Source organism: Tauraco erythrolophus, chromosome 6 (genome assembly GCF_009769465.1).
Source record: "Tauraco erythrolophus isolate bTauEry1 chromosome 6, bTauEry1.pri, whole genome shotgun sequence".
NCBI classification, from domain to species: domain Eukaryota; kingdom Metazoa; phylum Chordata; class Aves; order Musophagiformes; family Musophagidae; genus Tauraco; species Tauraco erythrolophus.
In genome coordinates this window covers 29,868,588-29,894,735 of record NC_141470.1, presented here as the reverse complement: position 1 = coordinate 29,894,735, position 26,148 = coordinate 29,868,588, and the positions used below count along the sequence as shown (strand labels likewise).

Here is a 26,148-nt window from a genome sequence, read left to right as displayed (position 1 = left end):
GAAAAAGACCAACACCAAAGTACAGAAACTAACTTTGTCAGTTTGTTTTATTACTGGGCACAGCACAGTACCACTGCATATACATACAAGCCACAGTAATACAAACAATCTTTTATTTTTTTATTATTTAAAATACACAGGATATTTGGGAGGAGTCAAAGGCCCCAGGGGTCAGCTCAAGAGCTATTTTGCTGCAGTTACAGCAGTTTTCTTACAATACTATTGTTTTTCATGCTGTTAATATGTGAAGCTGAAAAACCTGAGCTTGCAGCAGTGCCTCCGCTTAACATGATCAAGGCAGGCTTTTCTACAGCTCAAAGGCTTGCAAGCATGCTCAGTCATGGCCCTTCACAGTCAAATAAAAATGTACCAGACAGACATCCAGGTATGGAACTAGAAACCTCAAATGCTTCTACAGAAACCCATGTTATCCTGAAGCACCAGAGGTTTATCCAATACAGGGCTAGTTAAAATGCTGCTGCAGTCAAACAGCTTTCTTGCAGACAGCACGGACTTTCCACACAGGCAGGACTGTTTCTTATGGAGTCAGTTAAGTCTGTAGCAGCACAAGGTCAGTGAAGCTTGGAGAAAAGCTTGTCATTAAAGCAGGCTTAGCTCCTCAGAAAACTGATTTAAAACTAGAAGGCACAATGCAAGGTTGAATGTGGGCTACATACCACTGTGGCACGTGAGCAGTTGAAATAGCTCTCGTAAGGGAAAATACAACACAATAAATACAGTATGATATTTTAGAAAAATAAGTGCATTACTGCAATCCTTCACAACACAAGGAAGTAGGATCCACAAAAGCCTACAGAGTTCACTTAATATTGCACAAAGTCCTGAAATTCAGCATCAGGTCATTGTACTGCAGGTGGGACACAGCAGGGATAAAAAGGTCTTATTTGGCAAAACCTGCCCAAGTCTCCACCATCACACAAACAGCTTTTTGCCCGTCTGAGGTAGAATTACATATATACTGCTTAAACCCAGTCAAGTCCTGCTCAACTAGTCTTCAAAGAAAAAAATAAAAAAAGAAAAAAGTGCACAGAATAGATGAGCCTCTTTCTTCTCTAAAGAAAGAGAGTGCTTCAGGTCTGATCCCAGGAAGTAAATATTACAGAGCAAAGTTCCAGGGAAGATCCCTGCCCCCCACCTGGAAAGCAGTGATGGCTATCATGGTGCTACAGCTGAGGAGTGTAACAGGTACTAATTGCAAGTTCTATAGCAAGGATGTTTTACTCCACTTCCTCCCTCCCCTACTACTTGCTAATTCTCCCTTTATTCACTCAGTCCAGTATATTTTATCAGAGTTAAGATAGTCCTCATCGCTTTCTCCCTTACGTCCCTTCTACTGGCACACTGCAAAAAATTTTTTTCTATTTCAACCCTTAGACTTCTGAGGGACACTTGCAGTTTCTTCTGGAGACTCCTCTGTGTAGTATAGGCAAGGAAGGATGGAAGTAAGAGCCTCTTCAATGGAGAAGAGATGTTTATCCTCTGCTTGAGGACAAAAGTAGCGCATAAAGTCTGCCAGTCTCAGCAAGTACTCAATGTTATGACCAGCACAACCACTTGAGACAATGATTTGAGCTGCAATGTCTTCTTCGGATGCTGGGCCGAGGTAAGAAGGGTTCTGGGGTGTTGCAATGTAAACAAGAGCCAGGATGGGTTCCTCTGCATCTTTCTCCTGAGGGTGGAACTTCACCAACTTGGTGACGTAGCCTCCCAGGACAGCTTCCCGCATGTTGAGATACTGGAGCGATGCAGCAATTTGTTCGCCACGAACTTCATAGGCTACACCCCATGTGCATGCCTGAAAGTGAAAGAGCAACTTGGTTATGGGATGCTGTAACTGCAGTAGAGAAGTCTATTAACATTTCAAAGCGAGCCTGCCTTGCTCTGGGGCCTCCCCACAACTGGCAGCCGGACAGGGGCGGGTGACACCCCCCCAACCTTCCGCGAGGGCAGAAGACCACTCGGCTGCTCCCATCAGTTTCCGGCTCCTGATGTGGGCACCACCCAGGCCGCTGCTCGCCGCGCCCCCTCCGCGCCCCCCCCCCCCCGGCCCCAGTACTCACCCCGCGGTCCTCCAGCAGCGTCGCCACCCGGCCGGGCTGTGAGAGGCAAGGGCAGAGCCAGGTTAGAAAGGCAGAGCCGTTAGAAGCCGAGCCCGCGCCAGCGACAGCCCCCCCCCGGCCATCCCCGCCCTTACCATCCTCTCGCTGCCGCGGTGGAAGGTGTCGCCCTGCCAGAAGCGGCGGCTGTAGCCGCGGATGAAGCCCACCTTGCGCGACGTGAACTCGAAGCCCGGCCTCCACACCAGCGAGCCGTACCCGAAGATCCATACCGGCGGCGTCAGCTTCGGCTCCGCGCCCTCCGCCTCCCCCGGGGGCGAGGAGGAGAGGAGAGAGGATGTCGGCGGCTCCGGCCACTCCTCGGGGCGCTGCGGGTCGCGCTTCACGGCGGCGCTGGAACTCGGAGCCATTGCGGGATGCGGCGCCGGGCGCTCGTGGGGCGCCACGCGCCGCTGCGGCGCTTTAAAGGCCGGCCGGGCCGCGCGCCCCGCCCCCGCCCGCGCCCCGCCCCGCCCGCCGCGGCGCGGGTGATGCAACGAGCCGAGGATGTTTCGCCGCGCGTGGGGCAAAGCGGCGCGCGGTTGCGTCAGGCGGGGCGGGGGGCGGCCGGCCGGCACCCTCAGCCGGCTGGCGGGGGCCGGGTGGGCTTGTCCGCCGGGAGGAGACCCCGGCTAGGGCAAGGCGGGAGGCGCCCGCGGTGGGAGGCGGGGGCTGGTGGGAGTTGGGGGGCCGGCCTGTTCTGTCGGCGCTCGGTGAAAGCTGCCGGGGGGACGCGGCGTCGCCTGCGGAATTCCCGGCTGGTGATCCCAGCGGATCACCCGCTGTCAGACCCCTGCGCACAGGGATGACCGGCTGCTGGTCCTGGTGCGGATGAGGCAGACCACACTACGCCCAAAAGGGAGAAGGCAGGGTGGAATGAGCGGACAAGCCCTCCTCGGCAGCCCGCTCCACACTCCGGCTTTGGCTTCATCCAAGAGCTCGAGCTGCTGCACTGGAAAACCAAGCAGTTAATAACTGGGCCAAGTGACAGCTCCTGACGTCGACAGGGCTGAGGCGTAAGGCATATAGGTGAAACAGAGCAATAAAATTCACACAAATGCAAGGAAATGGTGCAGAATCCAGCCAGTTGAGTGCATTCCCCCTTGTACTAAATCCAGGCTGGAGTGTGGCTTGTAATACCTAACGTTTGTTAGGTAGATGGGTCCAAGAGGTGTCTGTCTATGAGATGGAGACCCAGCTGTAAATCAGCTTTAAGCTGGTTGTGATGGCGAAAGAGCCCAGCTAAAGAGGCAGGCTCAGATTATAAAGTTTTGCATTTTGGTGGCAGGAGAGAGGAGGAGGGGAAAGAATGAGAAGCAAAGCCATTGAGATATTTTTATAAAAGTATTTCTCATTATTGTTCTTGTCCTCTGCATCTAATCACTCCAAACAGTCTATTGACAGTCATTTCTTTAATTTCCTGCTGGGTCCCATCCAACCAGTGGCCACCTTTCCACCCCATTAAACAGGACTTTGCAGCTGCAACGCACACAGGCTGAGGTGGGTGCTCCCTGTACCTTGGCACATTCGCTGTGGATGACATCAACAGCCTGCATGGCTCTTACATTGTCCAGCCGTGCCTTACACAGCGTGCCCTTCTCTCCTGCCCTGCATGACTGACTTGTTACCTTGGATGGCCCTTCACAAGGTCAGCCTTAACAGAGGCCAAAGCTCCTTAATTTTCCTCTCCACTTACACTTTTCCCAGTCACCTTCTCTATCTTACTCAGGCCCAAAGGTATGGGGTCAGCTCTGCGTCCTCCCAGCCCTTCACACTATACACCCACGGTGTTACAGGCTTGCAGCCTCATATTCCTTCCCCACCGGTACCTTTCCACAGGCAGGATGTGAATCCATCCCCTGTTTGTATAGCTGCCGCATTCAGAGGCCTTAGCCACAGACAAGGAGGTGCTCTGGAAAGTCTTCTTAGCAGCTGTTGTATCAAAGCTCTACTCGGTGAAACAAACAAATCTCTAGGCTTACGTTTTCAGTCTTGCGGATCCTGGCTCCTAAGATACAAGACTCCCGCCTTAGCTGTGCAGGTCGTCAATGCTAAAATAATGTGGTCTTTCAATCAAATGAAACGTTTTGTCTGGGAATTAAACCAGTCCTCTGTGTTCTGTTACAGCAAGCATCTATTTTTCATATTCAGTTCTTCAGTTTTTTCCTGCTAAAATCAAGGAAATTTGAGCAAAACCCAATATGTAGTTAATAAAAGCATTAAAACATTTGGCTGTAGCTGCATCGTCCTTATCAAGCAAGGGCACAAACAGTGACAGACAAATCAGTGTCTAAAAGATAAGCTGAAAAAGCTTTTGCAAGGTTCTGGTCTTAGCGACACCAGTTAAAAAAAAAATCTATCCTCTTTCTTCAGCTTTCCCCAGGATGCGAATTTTATCCACCTGAGAAATGCATTGGATTATGCGTGTCTCACAAATGAAGCACTAGATGTCTTATCTACTAGTACATGCTAAGGAAAATTGATTAAAGAAATAAAAAATATGCTACTGGAAAGTGACTGCATGCTTGCTGACAGGGGAAAAAAATTGCTCCTTTCCATTGCAGAGCTGTCTTGGTCGTGTCTCACCTTGCCAAAGCCTCTGCTGCACAGCTGGGCCAGATTTGCAACGGAGAGCCAGTGCCTAAAGCAGAAGCCTTAAGGGACCAGCTTCAGATCCCGCACTAGTTAAATGCTGCGGATCTCTGGTCCTTTCAGTGCCGTTACACCCAGATCAGTTAGGTATGAGGTTAGAAACTTCTTTTGAAGTCAAGTCCCCGATTTTCTTGTGTAAAGACTTCAGGATATTGCTCCATCATTAGGAGCACAGCCTCAGGGAAGACTGTTGTTGAAGTTGTGGCATATACAGCAAGAGGTTAAGAATTTTTTTTGTCTCAAGCTTTCCTTAATTCTTTTCTTGTTACTGACTCCACCTGCCTTGCACTTTTGGGTTAAATAAATCAAAGGGCATGAGGATCACCAGGGGTGAAGGGCTGAGCAGAAAAGGTACCTCGTGGATGGTATAGATGCAGCTATGCAAGTAAAGCGAGTGGATACTAAAGACAGGATTTAGTGTCTGTCAGCAGTGTTGGAGCTTGCGTTCATAAGACAAGGAGAACAGCCTGCCAAACTAAACCGCAGCAATGCTCAAAGAGGTGTGAGGGAGGATGCGGAGTGGCAATGGAGTTAACTGTTAAGGAACCTGTCGTAGATTCAGGAGTACAACAAAAGGAGACGGAAAAAAACGTAAGATGAGACGTTTGTGTGTGACTAAGGGGAAAAAGAATGGAAGATAATGGTCATACTCTGTTAATTATAATTTAAAAAATGCTTAACAGCAGTAAGAATTTGTATTTTGGCCTGGAAACCTTTAGGAAGATGAAAAAGGCAATCTTAGCTTTATTTGTTACATCTTGAAACTAGTTTTTCTGGATTCCGGAAAAAAGGAGGACCTAGTTTCTCTTTAGCAGGGTATGCTCTCCTTCCCTGGAGTAAGCGTTCCCATTTTAGTGCCAGGTGACTAACGCAGTGCCAGAGCTGCCTGTTTTTCAGGGTAGTGGTGAATCACCCCAGAGCAAGAGGAACCAACAACAGGGCTGGCACGTCACGTAGCAGTGGATTGAAACTGTCATTAGCGTCATCTTGTGTTTCAGGATCTTATTTGCTTCGATAAGCTGAGGGTACACACTGGGTTTTACCAAATGTTGTTCTATTCAGAAAATACCAACTGGGGTCACGTCCATGTGCATCACCAAGGGTCTTACTTCTGTTTGTTGAATCAAATTCTTATGGAATTTACAAATCTCTTCCAGCTGTGAACACTTACCACTTAAATATGCAGTCACCCTTGTTTCAAACATGGAAATACAGAAGTAGCATTGTCACAGCTTGGGGATCAGGAATGATGTATGGAACAGTAGGCAGGGGTGTATTTGGATTTGTTTGCAATATCCAAAGGGAATGCGCTTTCGTTGTTAAATGTTTTAACGCATGGGGTTAAATACAGTCTCAAGCAACGAGAAGAGGAGAGAAAAAATGAGAAAGGACATTCTGGTACTTTAAGAAGAACAACCCTAAACTCTAATGGATACAGTACTCTAAGGACACCAGACTGAAAAACAAAAGTCGGAAACTGTACATACAAAGCACCATTCAGGTGGAAATCAAACAAGGCAGTGAAACCAGTCTCCACGTTTAGGTGGCCTGGGTGTCAACACTAATAATAGGATTAATTTAATAGGATAATACAGGATTCTTCTGCAGGACAGAACTTAAGCTGCTGCTGCTGCTGACCCACTCCATGTTCAGTCTGTTCACCCCTACGGCTGCTACAGCGCTGACTGTTGTCTGTTGTGTTGGTAGTTTTTGGAGTGTGCCCAATTTGTATCCCAGAACTACTGAATGCCCGCAGATGGGAATGACAAACTTGATTTGTATTTGAACTAGTTATGTGAGGGGGAAAAAAAAGTAATCATAGATCCAAAGAGCATCAATCCCCAATGGCCTGGAAGTCGACTGCGAAGTTCTCTGAAGAAAACCCGGCATTATCTTTTTGGCTTTTCAGTCTGGTACACCAAAGTGATCTGCTCCACTATGCTTTTTTGCCGACTTCCTCTCCTGTTCTCACTTCAAGCTGGTGAGCGGACTGGACACTGGCAGGAGCTGGCCTTGGTTGCTGTGGTCACCCTGCCCTTCCATCACACTCCATCTTGCTGACTGATACTGAGGTCTCCCCAGCACTTGTCCATAAAAGATTTCTCTATAAGAATCAGAACTCTAGTTTCAGACTGGATTTTATCTTGGTTAAAAGCAGACATAGTGAGCAGAGACTGAGGAGACAGTGTGGAGGGTTGTAGCAGGAGCTCAGGGAATTTTGTCTTTTCTTTCTTTCGAGTAGGAAAGAAGCTCAAACACTTCCTACTAGCACAGCTTGAGGGATGAGCAAATTGGATACTGCACATAGAAGCTGAATACAGACCTCCTGGAAACCCCTTCTGCTTGAGTCTATAGCATCCCAAGCCTAGGAGCTCATGTGAGTGCCAGGCTGTGAGCTGTGAACTAGGTTGGCACATCCTTCAGTGCAATGGAACTCCCTGCTCTTCACTCCCCGGGCCTTGCTCTGCTGCCCAGACACTATGCTGACACCTAGAAGGGCATTTAGAGGAATCAATTGGATGTCTGCATTGACAGCTTCAAGGTGAGATACAGATGGAGGAAGCGTGGGCTCTTATGGCTTGGGCTGGGAGCCTCAGCCTTGACTGTAAGTGTCAGTACCTTATCTGGGCTGATTTAGTGTTGCCATTTAGTTTCACTTCAGGACGTGATTCAGTTTCACTTCCAGTACAATGAGAAGAAAAAATGGTTTTATGGCTAAAATTTTAACAAAGCGGATTTGAGAAAACCTGAAGGAACTGGTTGATACAAGCAGGTAGACTGAAGAGTCCAAAGATGGAAATGTGGAAGACCCTCTGAATTTGAAATCAAAGGTAGAAAGCAATCTACAATATGCATCCTAAGCAGGGAAGGAAAAGTGTTTAGGAAAGTAACCGGCTGATTTAAAAAGAGTTTAAGAAATAATAGGGAGCTCATACAGGATGGAAAAGGGATAACGCAACAGAAAAACCTCCGTTTTGGCACTTTGCTATGAATGAAGCAAGAGCTGCAAAAGTCAGGGGTAATTTACACATTGTAAAGAGTTTAAAACTCAGTAAGAAGCTTTCTAGTCAAATAAAAGAGGATCAAGAAGTGAGATTACAGGCATGGCTAGGACTGTCAAGACTGGAGATAGCTTAGATGCAAACCAATAAAAGACAGGATGGTGATTGTTATGAGGCTTTTAAACAATTACCACATCTGAAGCAAAAGCACAGTTCTAAAAACTCCTGGTGCTCGTGTCAAGGGAGGTGAAAGAACAGACACAATCTGAGAGTTTATTAGCAAGGAATGTAAATATATCTAAGTGGGGCAGGTACCACATGACTGGAAAATAGCAAGCAGTGCCTGTATTTGAGGCATGAAAAATAAAATGCAATGTAGCAAACTGAAGACCTGTTAGCCTGACCTCAATAACACACAAATCTTTCTATTATGTGTTTTGACAGAAAGAATAACTCAGGATGCAAATGTAGTTGAAATACACAATGGGCTTGGCAAAACACTTCACTGCAGACTAACTTCACAGCTGTCTTCGATAATTGACTTTTGCAGAGAAGAAAATGTGCAGTAGATGTAGTTTGTCTAGGCTTCAGCAAAGTATTTAATGGAGTAATGTATGACAAGTTATTAGGTGAGATGCAGACAGGCACTGTAAGGAGGAGATGACTGCACTGGGTAAGAGAGGAAAACTGGGTGGCATTAGCTGGGTACTGTTATTTCAGACACACCGAGGTGGTTCTGGGCTGCGTGAGGGGAATGCCTGCCAAATCAACAGGAGTTAATGCTGTTGCACAATACCCTGCTGAAGCCGCAACTGAAAGACTGTTTACAGTTCAAAAGAAAGGCGAAAGCATGGACAGAACAAGGAAGAACTATTAGGCTGAGGAGGGGATAAAGAGCCCGCCCTCTCAGAGGATGCCAGACTTGCTTAGTCTGGCCATATGTAGACAGGGAAGTAGGACTGGTTTACATCATGGAGTTTATCCTGGTGACTGAGGGAAAGAGGACGAGAAGGCAGCTGTTATTCAAACTGATTGGCACAAAAGCGCATTAGCATTAACTGGACATGAATGGCATAGCCTGGAGATTGAAAAGAATATCCTAACCTGCAGAGTAGCAATTTTTAAAAATTGCACCTCCCACTCCTCCAGATGAAGAACCAGTAACAGAAAAATAACTACTTTAAGTAGATTTAACTGCAACAAAGGTTATGTGATGTCATATCTATTACCTACAGAGCCTTTCATCCAATGCTCTTGTTTGAAGAGCAGAAAGCTTCCATTTCAGGAGCATGACAGGAAATAGTTGGAGCGTAGCCTCAGTCAGTTGGAGACAAGCTCCAGAATTTCCACAGATTTGTGGGGTCAGAAAGGCTTCATCAGCTTGCAACGATAAGACTTTGTCCTGACTTGCTGGCAGCTGTGCTTGCCCCACATTGTCAGCATCTTCATAACAAGCATTGCTTCTCTGTGACTTACATGTTATGGATTCATTTTCTACTAAGCCCAAGTCACAGCTAGCTAGAGGATGGCCACAAAGCCCCAAAGAACCACAACTGAGAGTCTTGAAATATCTGATTGATGTACTAACAGCGAAGCAAAAGCTGCAGAACAAATGCAAACCCTGAAGCACCATTTCATCTCCTGACTACTGAGAAACCCCAAATGAGGTGACATTACATCATCATCTGAAATTTTGAAGGGTAGAAGTAGGCCAAAATTCATATTCTACTTGCAAGCAGAGAAGTGAGCTACAACAAGATCTGCCACAAAGTTTAAGAACAGACTAGAACTAGCTGGCATGTTTTTTTAAGACGGGAAGCAGAGGTTCCCGAGTGTAATAATAAGAGGCTTCTCCTGAGTACAAAGCCCATGAACCACACACAGCTACAGAGATGTGAGAAAGGCCTATAGCAAGAGAGTAAGGGTGAAGTCTGAAATGAGACTAAGCAGCTCAAAGAGGAACCTCCCTCTACCAGCCAGCACGCACTACCGCAGAGAGAGCAGCCAGTGCCCCAGAAGCCCTTTCCCTCCTTGCAGTGGCCAGAGGGAAGGATTTCCACCTGCAGCAGTCACTAATAGCCTTCATCTGAAGGGAAAGAAAACCCACCTGCTATCCATTCATCCCAAATCATTATCAAGGCAAAAAGGAGGGTAGTAACATTGCTTCTGGTTAGAGCTCGGTTGCTCCAGGGCCCGAAGATGTGTGTGTTGGACCATCCAGTCAGAGCACTAAAACAACTCACCATGTGTGACTTAGGATCCGTGTGGAGAAAGGGAGATAAGTAGCTGTCTTGATAAGAAGCTGGTCCTTCACTGGATCCTTTTCAGTTTTGAATGCGTGTGCCTCACTTATATCATGTTTCAGTTTTTTGAAGTTCAGTGTTGCTGCAAGCAACTGAACTAGCTAATGTGATGCTTACTGTAGAAGAAGACAAAATGTTTTATGCTGTTGTATCAGCAAATGAGATTTGCTTATTTCCAGAATTACAAAAAGTCTGGTTGCTGTGACCAAAAAACCTTAAGTGGTCCTGAAGTTGTGGCTCATACCAAGCAGCTTATTGTTATGACAAATACTGAAAGACTTTGCTTTAAACATGCCATGCTGGGCAGAATTTTGTGTTCTGATGTTAAGACTATGTCTCTGTCTGAAGGGAATTTGCCGTTTGGGGGAAAATTCCTGTAATAAAAAGCTGTAAATATTTACCTTTATATTTTAGTACCTCTGGTACCTGTTTTGAGAACTGTTTGAGGCTTGGAAAATAGCTGTAGATGTGTTGTATGTGAGCTAAGGCGTTTGGTTTTGGGGTATTTATGGGACAGATTTGGCTCAACAGTAAACTCCACTCCTTTTGTGATTTCCTAAATCATGTCTACTTAGGTTTAGGCCCTTAGTCCTCGTCTGTCTCAAAGAAAAAAACCTTCTTTCTTCTCCCTTTAGTTTGGTAACCTAGGCCTGCATTTTGCCTTGCTGAATCTTTTTGTGATTACCCAGCAGATCTGAACTTCTATCTTACTAATTACAGGTGCTCTTCCCAAAGACAAGGAATAGAACGTGCCAATTGTCACCGCCTTCCTTAAAGCACAATGCTATTTATTTAGAACAAAATGTTATGGAAAAAACCACTTAATAAGCCAAGACTAGCACACCTGCTGAGTGTTGCCTGTCTTCCTTGTGGTGCCCTGGCAAATATGATAAGCAAGTTCTGCCAGCTCTTAATTCAGAGAAAGCATCTGTGTGCAGATCAGGCGTCTCTGCCCCAGAAGACAAAGCTGAGTGCAGGATCACAGGCACGGAGGACTTGCGTGAATATGTGCAGGTTCCCAGAAACCACTCTTGTTCAGCCTGGAGGCCCAAATGCGTAAGTAACGTGTGCTGCCCAGCAGTATGTTCAGACCATCCTTTCCATGCTGTGGGCAGCAGTCAGTTCTTGAGCATCTCTCCAAAGTTGGATACACTTCTGCATGTACCATGGGTGCCAGTCATGCTGCTCTGTGGAGTCAAGTGCCTGCCACCTTCTTGCGTGTGGGGGCAGCAAGAACTTGCGTGGCTGGACAGCTGAGAGTACTCAAAAGTAATCAGTAGCTGTTGAGCTTTCTGTATGGCCAGTAATGGGCATGGTCCTCGTATGCTCAACCACATGCAAGATCAAAACAGGAGAAGCGTCTGTCTGGATAGAGCTGATGTTGTTTGTGTTGGCTGTGACCCACCCTGGGTGGTCCTGGTGCATTCCATGCTTCATACCTTTGTGACAGTTCACTGAAAGCTCGGTGTTATCACTTCTATTGTGACCGTCTCAAATACTTAAAAGCTATTAAAGATATGAAGATAAATGATTTCAACAGTAAACCTCTTTCAGTTCGAGTTTTGCAGATATGATGCTTCCAAGCCCTCTGAAAACGGAGGTCAGAAAGGTGCAGCTGTAGCCCATGTGGGGAACAGAATTTTTCTAGTGAAATAAAATGGATTCTCTTCTTAAGAGAAGTCATGATTCTGTGATCTGTTACCAGGCTGGCAATGGCTCTGGTCGCAGCTTCTTTGTAGTGTGGGTTTGGCTTTAAAAAGAAAAGCAGCCTACGTGTTAAGACGTCTTACTGTGCTCTTTTTGGGGAGAGAAGTTTCCTTTCTGCCCTGTATGCAAAACCTGGGCCAGGTGGCAGAAGGGTTGTGCTGCCTGTGCTCAGATGGAAACAGAAGGCTCTGAAAGCAATTGCATCAAGTCCACAGGCTGTTGTGGTAACAGAAGGCAGGTAGGAGGAACACCAGTGGCCAGGCTTCAGGAACTTGACTGAGTGGCCAAGACTGCTGTTGTATGACTGCAAAGAGAGAGGCTGATCAACAGGGTTGAGTCAGAGCGTTGTATAAGTTGGGGTGAATTCCCTGTGGCTGCACTGTGCAAGGGGGTGTGTTTTGGGGGAAGCTGGACTCCCGGCACGTACGAAGACCGGAGCCGCTGGGCTGCTCCACCTCTACCACTACGTGACTCATGCACTGTCAGTGCAAAGAGCCTTGGACTGCCTGGCTGTACCAGCTGGGCTTACTGTGATCGCTGGCATTCTTGCCCTAGCTTTGGTGTCATCTAGATATGCCTGTACCTGGAGGCACTGACTTCTCCCTTCTCCAAGCAGAAACAGAAGAAATCACTTTCTTGATTTCACCCAATGCACAGAGGCGTTGTCCTTTGCTTTTGTTCCCTGGGCATAGTAAGGGCACAGGGCATTTCGTGTGAAACAATAGGTGTGTTGCCATGCTGTGTCTAAAAGCCTCGGCAAGCAGGACTCCTGCAGCCCTGAACTGCCACTCTGTTAACCAGTTTACAGCTTCCCTGCTCCCAGCACCATTGTCAGAAGGCCACTGCCGGCCTTTTGGCTGAATGCACAGTAAGAAGGGTAACTCAGCTCTTCTAGGTGCAGGGGAAGATGTTCTTGCTGCCACCTCCTCGTCATGTAAGCCATGTTGGGGAAGTGTTGATGGTGCCATTCTGTGGTCTGTGCTCCTAATAGGAGGCAACAGCAAAGTGACTCGTGTGACATGGCATCCCCTTCTGCGTAAGGAACATGGTGACTTGAGGGACGGGCGTGTGGTGCACACAGTAGCTGTGAGATTTACAGCAGAATGATACAGGCTGGCAGCGACCAAGCTCTTGGCTGGTGTAAGATCACTAGTGAAGGAATTGAGCTCCGCTGAGGAGTTTCCTCAGCTATCAGTGACGTGTGGGCACCAGCAAATAGAGTTCTCCTCCGTCAAGAGCTGTCATGTTTTGCCAGTGTTTATTCCTGTGGCCAAAACTGGCATCCAGTGTTGACAGATAAAGGTATTTACTGTTAGCCTGTTCTCATGTCTGCTTGGGGTACGTCCTCTGTGCATGTAGCTGCGGTGGCATAGTCTGAGCTTTTTCCTGTGCTCACTGACCGTGTCCTGATGTTGCTCCTTCTTGGCTGACTCTGTTAATGTTCCCTGTAAATTGTGTTTCTCCATCTGCTGTAGTTCTGCTATTGATCCGGACCTGACACTAATCTGTTTTCAGCTTTTGCCATGACTTCTCTACGTTGCAAATTTTAATTCTTTTCGTGTTCATAACTTTTGTCTCAGACCCTGATACAGGCTGAGCTTTTTGGAAGTGACCTAAGAGCAGAAACTAAACTTAGCCATGCTGAATTCAGTAGCTTCATCTATATATACATCAAGGCCAGAATTTGTCTTGGCCTTGTCACTCTTTCCCCTTTAATGTCGGCTCTCAGCAGCTCTTTGGTAGTTGGAGGTGCTGTGGTATCTTCCCAGTGCCAACACCCTGCCTAGTTACATCTGTCTCTACGTGGTGACAGTGACAATGTCACCAGATCAGAATGTAAGTGCAGTTTATCTGTCTTGGCGAGAGTAAAGAGTAGTGTGGGTGCAGGGATACAGACATCTGGACTCCTTTTTTGAGGGAGTGGAGAAGAGGGAGAAGTGAGGGTCGATGTGGCTTAGATGCTTTTTACAAGTAATCTACTTAAATTAATCTAATCTAAATTCCACTTGCATCCATGTACTTCATCAGTAGCGCTCATCCCCCAGAGCCACCCAGCCAGTCACAGGGCGAAGTGTGATGTAGTTTGGATGAATCTGGATCCAGCTTTTACCAGGCGTGCTCCCTGTTTCATAGTCAGCATGCGATCTTCATTGAGCTGTACAGTGCTGACTGCAGGGACTCTTCTCCTGAGGCAGACTAACCCTGCGGGCCCTCTGTTCGCACGGACGCTGGAGGCTGGTGACCAGTGTGTGAGTGGAGTATCAAAGTCATAACCCGAGTGACTGGTACATGATGTAATGATTGGACTGGAATGCTGTACACAAGCAGAGGGCATCGTCACCACCTCTTTACTAACTCCAGTGTTACACATAGCCTGAGGTTACATCAGGTTAAGGAGAGCACGGATGGATTTTTGTGAGGTGGGAACACTAGAGTGGTGCCAGGACAACAGCTGACCAATGTCACCTCTTTTTTGATAGGTATTTTCCTCCTCTGCTTTAAAGAAAAAGCCTTGAAACATTCTCTTGATGTATCCTTGGTATAAATTTCACAACTCTCAGCTAACACATGTATGTGAAACCCTCAATATGTGTGAAGCTCACCTTGGTACAGATTGCACTGTTGAGGACAGAGGACTCGCTGTCCTGTTACCTCTATGTGTTGGATAGAAACCAGTTCCTTCAGTCCATCTTTCCTGGAAGAAAATAAATAAACTTATGCCAGAGCCCCCAGACAATTATAACAAAGTGCTGGTACGGCCTCTTGTCTTCCAGCTTCTGATGAATGTGAAATTGCCCTCGACAGTGCTGGGACATGCACAGCCAATTCTTAGTTTTGTGGACTACGCATACATGTCATGCTGCAGCACAGTGGGGACTTTCAAATATATTTTAGTCTTCTCTTGTAGGAATCCCACTTTAGGAAATCTGTGCCAGGTGAAGATAGGACCACTGTTGCCTTATAGCCCTTTAAGAAGCTAATGATTCTTCAGGATAATTGTTTTCTCTTTTTTAAATCACCCTCTAATCTCACAAGTTCCAATCCCATCGCACTTGGCTACAACCTGCCTGGACCCAACCTCTAGCACCAAGTAGCTTTGCAGTGTCGGCTGGAGTGCCTGGACACTGTCTGGGAGAGAGGGGCTTAATGAGGAGGTGGATGCAGGCTGAGAGGTCAGTAGTGTTCTGCTCTCTAGGATCTTGGTTGGTGGAGGCTTATTCCTAACATCTCTCACTGCAGGCTAGTGCTAAAATCTTTAGCTTTATTCCAAATTCACTGCTTCAAACAGGAATGGGCAGTCACAGTGCCACCTGTTCATGGACTAACCATCTGCTTGTGTAATGTTATGATCAGGCTCTGTTATGTTTAAAGCTTACACAAGAAAATAAGGATCCTACCAAAGCAAAATTAAATCAAAATTAGCAGAGGTTCCTGGGTGAAGACTGTTAAGAACGTGTTTAAATCACTTGATGCTGAACTTAATCACGGCTTAAGATTAAGCAGTTAGTGATTCCTTTAATTTGAGTCTGAGTCTGCACATAACAGATGCTTTCAGAGTCAGAGGTATGAAGAATCCCTCCAAATCTACCAGTGCCTTTTCTATCCAATCCTGGAGATGGCTGAAGTGATCAAACTGTTGTCCAGGGACCGTTAATGCTGCATCTCTGGTTGAATCATTGGCCACCTATTCCTCTCCTGTCCCTCACTTTGTTACCTTCTGTGCTGAAATGGGAGCCTATAATATGAAATCTCCTTGAACGAAGGCTATGGATGGCTGTTCTCTTCTAGATCCAGCTGGTGGGAAGGTTCACTGCACTCAGTTTGTCCCAGCTTTTTCTCGCTTCTCCTCCAGACCTGCTGACAGGGTTGCATGTATACATTTTAGCCTAAATGAGCAGGGCAAGCGAACTGATATTGAACAGGTTAAGATAACATCTGATGGCACAGCAGTTTAGAATGCACATCTGCCTCCAAGTTTTCCTCTTTCCCCCTGGGCTGCCTCTTTAAACTGCCTTTCCAAGTTTGTGCTGTCATGTAGTGCAAAGCAGCACAGTAGAACCTTGGGATTTCTTAGCCCTTGGATTTCCAGGGGTGAGCAGCCAGATAGGAGGGAAGCAGACAGCTCTTGCATGCCAAGGGCTTGGCCATGTATGAGTAATTGTGGATGGATACATGGGCAGGGCAGGTTAAGTGCAACAGCAGTAAGGATTTAGATTTTGCTGCAGAGTGATGGAATGGCCCAAAGCGGTGATGGATGTAGCTGAAGAGAGCTCCATTCATCTAGTGCAAAGCCTACGTACTGCGCTTCTGCAGTAGTCAAGCAGTACAAATATAAGAGAGCAAATCTAAGCCGAGAACTGGGTCTCTTCTCTTCATCTTTCAAGCCAAGGGTGACTTGGTGTATGTTGAACATAAATATAGTTCTGCCATGCATCTTCTTTCAAACATCAGCACGTGTGAGGTCTTCTAGTTCTGCCACAATAATGAGTTCTGCACTGAAGAAGAGTCAAAACTAGACTCTATAGTGTCCTCTGTGAAACCTTCAGTCTGAGAAATAACCTCTCTGTCAAACTTCAGCCACTTTCCTGGAACAGGATTTGCCTGTTTTCTTTGAGCTATTTTTGGCTGTTCTTCAGATATATATGTGGTAGAGAAAGATTATGAGAGCAATTAAAAGGAATTGCAAGATGCTGTGCTGGAGTAATGGAAGAAAGACGTCATGGTATGGTTGTGCAACAGCTTTGTGTTTTCCATATTGCTCATGCTGGAATGCACTGTGAGGTGAGAGGACTCAGTAGTACCTGAGTGGAAGGATCATTGTGGCATGTTACAGTATTGGTGATATATGTAGCACAGGTTGCATCAGATGGCTGAGTGTTAGCAGTAAAGAACAACTAAAGAGCCCTAAATTGGGAGAAACCCATGTGGGAAGGCCAGCTGGTGTCTATGTGTGCCTTTTCCCAGAAGACATCAGATCAAAATAGTTAAAAGCTGAATCCTCCGGCTTTTCTGTGCTGTTTGCTGAGAACCTAGTGCATTGGATTTGAAAACAATAATTTCATACTCTGTGACTAGGCTAATCAAAAAGCAGCTATAATGGAGACTGAGAAAGAATAGCAGGGCAGAAAACTGTTGAGCTATCAATATGACCCTTTAAATTGAAAAAAGCTAAAAAAGGCTGGCATAGATTTCATAAACAAGGGAGCTGGAGAACAACATAGTTTGAAAGCATCATTGGTTTTCATCAAATTTTTATTGAAAAATCTTTTTCCTGGTATGTTGCCTCTGTATGAGAGAAATTAACCATATCTAAGCAGCTGCTTATTTGTCAAATGTTGTACCTATGGATCCTCTAAGAAAGCTGAGCAAGCAAATTGCTCCTCTTCCCATGCAGAGTTCTCACTTATCAGTTTGTTTTTTTCCCCTCTGCTGATCTCTCATTCTCCCCATTCATTTCTGAGGGCCCTAAGCAGAACCATTCCCCTCTCAGCATCTCTAATCTGCATACGGAGAGATGATGTGAAAGAAGATGCTGATAACCGTGACATCTGAAATGATTTTATGCCTTCAGTAGACCACAAGTACCATGGAACCATAGCATTGACCTTGCTGCGTTCACTGCCTCTACCCTGAGCTTACTTTTACCTGAGCAGACTCAGACATTACATCAGTATCTTCTAGTAATGCGCAGAACTCTTCTTACACTGGCTAATTGAGTCTAACTATCCCTCTCAGAGGCAGATGAGTAAGTATTAGCCCCACTTTATGCCTAGGAAGAGTGGGAGGGGAAAGTGGCTTGCCCAGGGTTAAGTGGCAACAAGTGTGAGTGATGTCGGAGTATCCTGTTTGCCTGGGCCTGAGCGCTGTGCATGCAGAAATTGTAAAGTTCCTTATGGAACATGGGAGATGAGTTAAGTGTTGGGCTATCCATTCTGTGTTAGAAATTGTATTGCTTGCTGGGTGCTAGGTGGTGTATTGAGAAAGGCATGAGGGGAGCAGGCTCAGGCACAAGTTGTGCACTGCCAAGCAGAATAACAGTACTAGTGACATGGTGGCAACAGGCTTGCACTGGCCTGCTGAGCGCTGGCAGGAGGACAGCCTGGGTAGTCTGATGGCAAAGAGATGCTGGCCTCATTTCAACTGCTCAGTCTGTCTGCCTCAGTGCCCTGGTTGGTATTTCCTTCCTTCTTCTCTAGAGAAAAGACAAGATAATTTAATGCGCAAAGCCAAGACTTTGCCCTCTGGAGGGATTCCAGGGTTGCAGATGGACTGGGCTCTTAGCAGTGCTGCTAGAAAGCAATTACATTTGCAGTTCAGGGGAAGGGAAGAGGAGGAGGGAGAGTCACTGAACTGACAGCAGGGATAAGAAGGTAGCTCATTAGCACATCATCTTTTCTGCACCCTTCTGTGTGGGAGCAGATCTCCATATGATGACATTCAGAGTCTGGCAGGAATGTCATCCTGGGCTAGTAGGAATTTCTCTGCAAGAAAGTGTGATTGGGTAGGTTTAAAGAGATCAAAAGTGAGATCCTCTGTGGTCCAAAGACCATAAAGGTTTGTCCTTCATGGTTGTCCTCAAACTTCACCATCAGCTACTGACCTGGAATATGAAGAGGAAGCATGGAAGTAATGAGGTACTCATTAAAAGAAACACAAACAAACAAAAACCCCAACAAACCCCCTCTGCTGCATATCTCATCCACTTTTCCTTGTTCCAGCCTTGGCGTGCACTCCAAGTAGTATCTATTTATTGCACTGTGTCTATGGTAAATCAGTCACAGCTGGGAAAGATTGTGTCTCTCTTTACTCTGTGAACATCCTCTATGGCAGATGAATTTTTAAGTGAACATTAGAAGTAGATAGCTGATTACGTACCAAGCAGTGACTTGTGCTTGGAGAATTCCAGCAGGAGCTGTGCAGGAGACCTTGCTGTCTCCATATGGCATTCATAACGATTTGGAGAACATGAGTCCTATGGCAGTGACAATGGCCTGTTGGAAACCCCATGGTATGCACCAGAAATAAAGGTATAATACATTTAATTATGAGCTGAAGAGTGAGCTCCTCACAGGCTTATTGAAGAGACTGGTGTGATTGTTTAACAGCACTAAGGTGTACATTGTCTCAGCCCCTGAGCAGTCCCCACGGCCTCAGAGGAAAGTGTCAGCAAAAGCATAGCTTAATCATTCCCTAAAGGAGGTGAGTTGTGAATGCAAACGTGTGTGCGTCTCTCGCCTGCCAGGCAAGTGTAAATGGCACACTGAAACAATCCTCCACGGCAGAGCTCGTGTCTCTTGTTTGTGAAGAAGTCTGTGTTGCATGTGAAAATATCTGTGTGAGTATCTTGAGTCCTATTCTTGAGACGAAGGGAGGAAGGGGTGAAAAATGAATCCATGCTGAAACCTTTTGAACCCAGTGGAGTACCAGGTAAAGACCAACCCTTCTTATTGTCTCTTAATTCTTCTGTCTTCTCAGTATAAATGTTTTTTCAGCTCAGAGTGGGGAAACTGAGGCACCCATAGGACCTGCCCACTGGACCTATAGCGCCATGGTGTGGTAACACCTCTTTTTGGACAAGTGATCAGCTCTGGCAGTCTGTTTTTGCAGCCAAAAGGAGGCTCTTCAGCATTGCCTTGAGCTTGTGTCAGCATAGGAACTGTGCCATTTGCTCAGGCACATCCTGCAAGGTGATAATGACAGCAAGGTGGAGGGCAGAACTGAAGAGAGGTGTTTGTCTTTAGTGGTACCTCTACTGACAGAGGCTATCAAAGCACTGTACAAACACCTGGTGTGACCTGCAGTGGATAACAAAACCTGACAGAGAATGTGAGGGACAGAGACAGAGGGCGAATTCTGCAGAGGGCCGCTGCAGAGCCTGAGAAATAGGAGCTGGGAGAGGAGAGAGGGGAATAGATGCCTCACCCTCAATTCCTGTGACCCTGTTTTACACCTGTGTAACTCTGTTGGAATCAGTGCAATTACACTAGTAGGAAAGCTGACTGAGAAAGAAATTGAGCTCCATGTCTTTTCACCAGTTGTTCTTTGTACTATTAGGACAAGTTTTCTTCATGCTCGAGAACATGCTCTGTCCAGGTTATAGGAAATTGCATGCTGCAACAGTTCAGCAATGCTTTTTCTATAGTGGAAAAAAAAGCAGAGAACAAGAGGAGAACACAAGATGTGTGCATCAAATACTGCACAGGTTAATGCAAAGCCATTTTGGACCTAATCATCCAGCCCTAAGAAAATTACAGCTGGTGCTATTCAGCACCCTCAAGGCAGCGGTGTGCCTGCATTAAAAGGCATTCCTTTTCATTTGGCAACTGCAACCCTGTGGCATTAACTGCCGCAGGACGCAGTGAGGTGGCTGGACTAACAGCATTGAAATGAAGGTGGTGTTTACAGAAGTGAACGATCAGATTAGAAAGATATAAAGGATGGCATCCACCTTTTTGGGAAATGGCTGATCTCTGCAGGTCTGGGGTGGGGACTTCTCCTGTGGTATGCTGTGTGGTTGCATGGTGGTACCTTGAATGCCTCTGCCTCTCTGGAAAATGACTCATCAGGTTGGAGAGCTGAAGTTAGTTATCCTCAGAAAGGAGGTGGCAGGGCCTGGAGAAACAAAACAGGAGCTGAAGTGAAAGAAAAGCAAAGGGTGAACAGTGAGGAATCCTTTTCAAAGTGAATGTGCAGAGTGCAGCTGCTTGCCATGACATGCTGATGCCTTTTGCTGTAGGCTTACAAATACCCTTTAAACTACTTTATACTAGTGAAGGAGCATTTAATTTCCATCATGTCTGTGAGCCTGAGAAAACGAAATCAAAAGCCAACCAGCCATACCCCAAAACATCAATGCTGCAGAACTGACTGTCACTGAGGGACATGGTGACATATTTAACCAAACCTAGAGAAGCACATGGCCTGCTCTCCCACCCACCTCAGGGCTGCCTTGGGAGTCAGGCTTTCCAGCCCTCAGCCCCACTGGCACGTGTGCTGCCTCTTCTGCCCACCTTCGAAAGCCCTGTGCTCCCTACCCCTCTTCCTTTGTGCACTAGTGGCAGCGATTAAATATTGATGTGTTAATCAGCCTCTGACAAACAGCACACAGACTGCCTTTCGGGGGCCTGGAGCTCGTCCCTGGCTCCCTGAGGGCTCCTGGTGGTGCCAGGGACCCCACTGCTACTCCTGAGCCAGTGGTGTCCCCTAAAGCAAAGGGACAACTGAGAAAACCAGAAAGCTTTCTGCCCCTCAAGGCACAGATTGGAGGGTGGCTGCTCTGCAGCCTTCTAGTTCAGCTGGTTTTGGTCAGTTTTGCAATAGCAGGCTGGGGAGAGATGCAACTTGCTGTCTCCCACACAAACCTCTTTCTCCGTTAGCTTGTCACTGAAGAACTCTTCCCGGTGCTACAGCTGCAACCCAGGGATCCTGCTTGTGGCTGGGGAACCACACCAGAGGAGGGTCCTGGGCTGGAAATCTGATTCTGAGGGGAAATGAGGCCGTTTGCTTCTCCCTACACCTGCTGCTCTGCAGTAATGCTCCTTGTGCTGAGTCTCAAGCTGAAACATGAGCAGTGGCTCTTGGAGAGATGCCCTTCCCAGCCCTGCACACTGGCGCTGAATTAATGTGTGTTACCTGGTGTGCTGCATCCTGTGCCACACGGCAGTGAGTCGCTGAAGGCCAGGGTGTAAATTCCCCAGTCCCTGTGGGTTTCTCAAAAGGTAGAGTTGGTTTTGTCTCTTACAGATCTGGAGAGGGCGTTAGCTTTCAGTCTCATTGAAAGTGCCCGAGTTGCCTCCCCTTGGCTGCAGGGCCCCATTCTGGTACCTTGTCTGTACTGCAGTGTGGGTTTCAGTGCCAGACACCCTCTTCCCAGAACTCCGACCTGGCAACTGTCCTTGCAGACAATGTTTCGCAATGCCTCAGTGCACTTCCCATGGCAATACAGACTCCTTATTTAACAGGGTCACTTGTGACTTTGCCATTGCCCTCCTGGAGCTGTGCGGAACCTTCCAACTCTCATTAAAAAAAGCGCTTTGGCCAGGCGTCTTCAATCCGTGGCCATGCAATGACACACCCGTAGTTCTGGCATTAGTAAGCTATACCCTGCGGTCACAAAACTTGCTCGCAGTAACACTATGTGCCCGTGGCCATGCAGCACACCGCGTTTTACTCTCTGTTGGCCCTGCTGCTCTCTTCCCTGTTAACCAGAGTGCAGAGTGACAGCTGCTGTGTCTTCAGTTAGAAGAGACCTTACAGCTCTACTCAGTTAAGGTGCTGCTTGTGACAGGCTACAGACATGCTCTGCCACCTACCCTGAGCCTTCACGGCCTGAGAGCTGCCATCTCAGGCTGCGATGGCTCGACAGACCTCTGCTGGCTAAACATGGCTGGGCAGGGGTGCCGCCTTTCTGGCTCCTGAGGGACCGCGAGACCGCCTGCGCACACGCGCATGTGAGGCTTTTGGAACTGGTGCAAAGATTTTTACTCCCCTTTCCAGCTGCTCTCCCTGCCCTCCAGCACAGATGGACGTACTTGTCTTTCCAAAGACAAAACGTGAGTGTGAGAGCTGGTGCACAGTGATGAGCTCCTTCGACACCAGAGCTCTCACCCACTCCTGCATGCTGCCAGTGCCCCACAGTTGCTCATGGTGGGACGGTCCATGATGAAGTTGATGTACAGAAAACGCCCTGCTACCATGGCCTGCTCAGATTTCTGACAACAGCACTCAAATGGAATAGCCATAAAGCTTTGTGCTACAATTGGACCACTAATAGTGGTACGGTCTTATTTCTCTGTGTTTAAGTAAGAAAACAGATAGTTCAAAGCATGAGAATGTCATGTTCATTTAGGGTCAGCTAGGGAAATCTGCTTTCATTTTTTTTGTCATAGTTATTGCCACTTTGATGTCTTCGTCCTGCAGTTCAGGATGTCCAGGATCTTTCCTGTGCTGCGTCTCAGGAGCACCTGAACATTATGAAAGCTGCAGCAAAGGACGGTTCCTTCCTCAAATAGTTTACAGGTTAAATAGGGCAGGCAAAAGATGAAGGAACAGGGGTGCTTTTTTTTTTTTTGCCTACTGTAAGTGAGATGTGAGGCAATAAAGTGCAAGCTCACCGTTTCACAGGCATTCTGCTAAGCTCAAATGGGCACTTGCCTCTGGCATATGTCTGCAAAGGCTGTTTATTTTCTTCATATTTGAAAGGTGATGACCTGACACAGTAAGTGACTGGTAACATGTATTAGCTGGATCAGGCCCTGAATTGGGTCCTGGACGCTAAAGAGGATTTGCTTTATCTACTGGCAGGTCATTGCTGCTGTCACTGCAGGAGAGCAGGTAAAGGCTCAGACCCGAGCTACCTAACAGCTCCTAGGAAGCTCCTGTGTGCTTCAGTGTGAACGGGTACTAAATGCAGGTTATTCTCCCATGTGTCCCTGCCCCCCAGCCCCTTAAAAATCAGAACTGCAGAGCATTTGCTTTCTGCCAGGCCATAGGCTGCTTCCTGCCTCTGAGAGATCTCCAGGATGCCGTTAGGACTTCAAGTACACCATCAGATGCTCAGTGAGAATACAGCAATCCTCCAGGGGTTTGGAAACGGGATCCCTTCTGAGGTCCATGTGCACCTTGGGTGCTTAAACAAGGATGTTGAGAGTAGTAGGAGGAAGGTGCTGTTCCCACCTGAGCCAGGGAGCTCACCTCAGCGTCAGAGACTGACATTCAGGGAGAGACTGAAATATCTCAGCTGCCTCAGGTACTGAAACAGGACTGGGGACATCACTTGATTACAGGTACAGAGAGAAGATACCTCACACTAAAAGGCCGTAAGTAGAGTGGAGAAAGACATAACCAGAAGTGTCTGGATGCTGAAAGCAAATTCAGCTACAGAAGTGGAAGTGTTCCTACCGTGGGGGGTGATAAGCCACTGAGACTCACTACTGAGGACCACATTAATCCCCTGTGCTTTGATGCCTTAACGTGCTTTCCTGCAGCATTTGCTTTATCCAGCTCAGTGCCACATTGCTGAGTAAACGGAGAGCCCTGTGACATACAGTGTGCCTGAAGAGTCCCTGTGAGTCCCTCAGATCACCACCTTCTGCCTCCAGCTCACTCCGATGCCTTGCAGGCACCTTGCTGCCTTGCACTTGCTCACAGTCAAACCCTGGGAGTTACCAGCACCTTGTTTCTTTCTCTCCCACTTTATGGGATGTGTGAGACTCACTTCTTTAGCCCGGGACCGAGTGCCCAAGCGGGCAGGGAGAGGGAAGGTGCCAGTGGGAGGAGAGGGCTGTGTTTCACACAGCAGCTGGCAGCACCTCCCCAGCCAGGCCAGTGTCAATGGCGGTACTTTTGTGTGAGCCGAAAAGGAGGGTGCTGGGAAGCTGGTTCGGGCTTGGGAAAAACAGTTGGCACAATTGTAATCAGGCAGGAAACAGGAAACGGTGTCGTGAGGTAACAAACAGGAAGCAATGATGGCAGCACGACACGGTCGGTTTGGGCTCAAACTCAAGGAAAGCGCTCCTCCACTGTAGGGGGGCGGCAGGAGCGACGTCTGCCTCCGCGCACTTGCGTACCGCTGTTGGGTTTGCTCTGATGCTGTTTACACGGAGTGGCTATTTAAACAATAAGACGAGACCGGTAAAGGCTTATTTGCACTTCCGCAGCCACGAGGAGTCTGAAGGATATGAATGAGTCCTAGCAACATCCTTCTGAGTCACATTAGCATTAACAACTCTTGCATGTCAGGAGAGGGCAATGGGCACCTGTCAAAAGGGAGGCTTTCTTAAGGGCATGTAGGGGTTAAGTGTCTGCACCCCGCTCCCTTCAGAGAGGCTTGCCTGTCTCTCAAATTCACAAGGATGCCTCTTGGACAGCCTGAACCTTCCCTAAAGGCAGTTGTCAGGTTTCAGTTAAGGGCATTGACCCTTCCCAGAGTCACTCTTCTCTCCCAGTTATTTTAGATGCCTCTCCAGGGGAGAATGCTGGAAGGGTCTACCTTTCTCTGTGAACCCTAGATAAGCCGCATGGTTGGCTTAAACTAGACGCTTCACGCTTGGATGTCTGCAGTGAGGTGAGGTGAACCTGCGTCTGCTGAGGATGACTGAGAGCAGATTGTGGAGCAACTGCCAGAACAGCAAGAAAATTCTTCCTTCCCGCATATTAAAAATGTGTATTTGATGTAAGGGCTTCTTAACCATGCTGTCTCCATGAAAAAGGAGCTTTTTGTAATTATAAGCACGTGGGCATTTTTGCCTGTTCCTAGGATGTAAGTGAACTCTGTCTCCAGAAACCTGGCCATGCATTGTGAATTGTATCTGGAGTTCTGGAGAACTTCAAAAACCTCCTCCTAGGCAACTTATGACAAACAAAAATACCATTAATAAAGTGAAAATCAGTGTAATCTTCATTAAGGGAGGGAGTCTGAAGGAAGAAAAGAGCCTCCATGCTATAAGGAGATGTGAGAGGAGGAGAAGCTATTGATGAAGAAGCTAGGCCAGGACCTGGTGGGCTGAATTGAAAGAAGGGATTAGAGCAGGGACATTTCTTTTGTAATTATCACACTTTTATCATGCGTGGGTTCCGTCCCCCCCTCCCCCCCCCAATACATTTTGTTCAGATTGCCTTGTGTTTCATTGCTGACAATCTTCCAGAGAACAAATGAGTTTATGGGCAGGAACAAAAAGGCTTTGGCAGTGCTTTGGTGTTTTCTGCCAAAGCAGAAAATGTAAGGCAAATATTAAACAGTGTTAATAGAAAAGGAATTTCAAATGCACAGTGATTCGTATTTGCACCAGCAATTTTGACCCTGCTCACAAACCATTGTGGGAGCTGTGTGCCCAAGTACAGGGATCGTCAGAGCTCTTGCATGGCGCCAGGAATTATGGAATCCTGTTCTGGCTGGTGATGGCCTCTCCAGCTATAAATGTAACTCTCAGCAGATCTGTTTGGATGTTAAATATGAGTAGGTTTAATCTAATTTATAAAAACAAACATGGTGCCTCTGTGACCTTCTAAACAGTTAGTTAAAAATGTAATCAACAAAATCACTGTAAAGCCAGCAACAATTCAACAAATAAATCATAAAGCACAGATAGAAGATGTCATCACCAAACAGCCTCTCCTCAAACTGCATGTTTTCCTCATTTATCTGTGTATTTGCAAAACATGACTGTGAAGAAGGGGCTGTTCTGCACCTTGAGACTCTTCCTGGGAATGACCTGGTCTTCGTGCAGAGAAGCCTGCAAGGTGCAGGGATAGGTGGAGACTGAGCACTGTCTCCATCTTGTTTGGCAGGAGGAAAGATACGATGCTCGCGGAGGAGTTGGAGAAGGATTAAGCCCTTCTATGGTAGTTGTGTATTACACGGATATC

At 47.0% G+C, this 26,148-nt stretch overlaps 1 protein-coding gene across 1 annotated transcript; it reads right to left on the bottom strand.

The window, feature by feature from the left end:
• Window positions 1–1,341: 1,341 nt before the first annotated feature.
• CHAC1 (ChaC glutathione specific gamma-glutamylcyclotransferase 1) lies at window positions 1,342–2,488 on the bottom strand. The gene is made up of 3 exons (XM_086613602.1): window positions 2,216–2,488; window positions 2,082–2,117; window positions 1,342–1,816 (listed from the first exon to the last, which is right to left on the bottom strand). The coding sequence occupies exons 1-3, from the start codon at window positions 2,486–2,488 to the stop codon at window positions 1,385–1,387; spliced, it is 741 nt and encodes a 246-aa protein (XP_086469728.1). The 3' UTR covers window positions 1,342–1,384.
• Window positions 2,489–26,148: the final 23,660 nt, after the last annotated feature.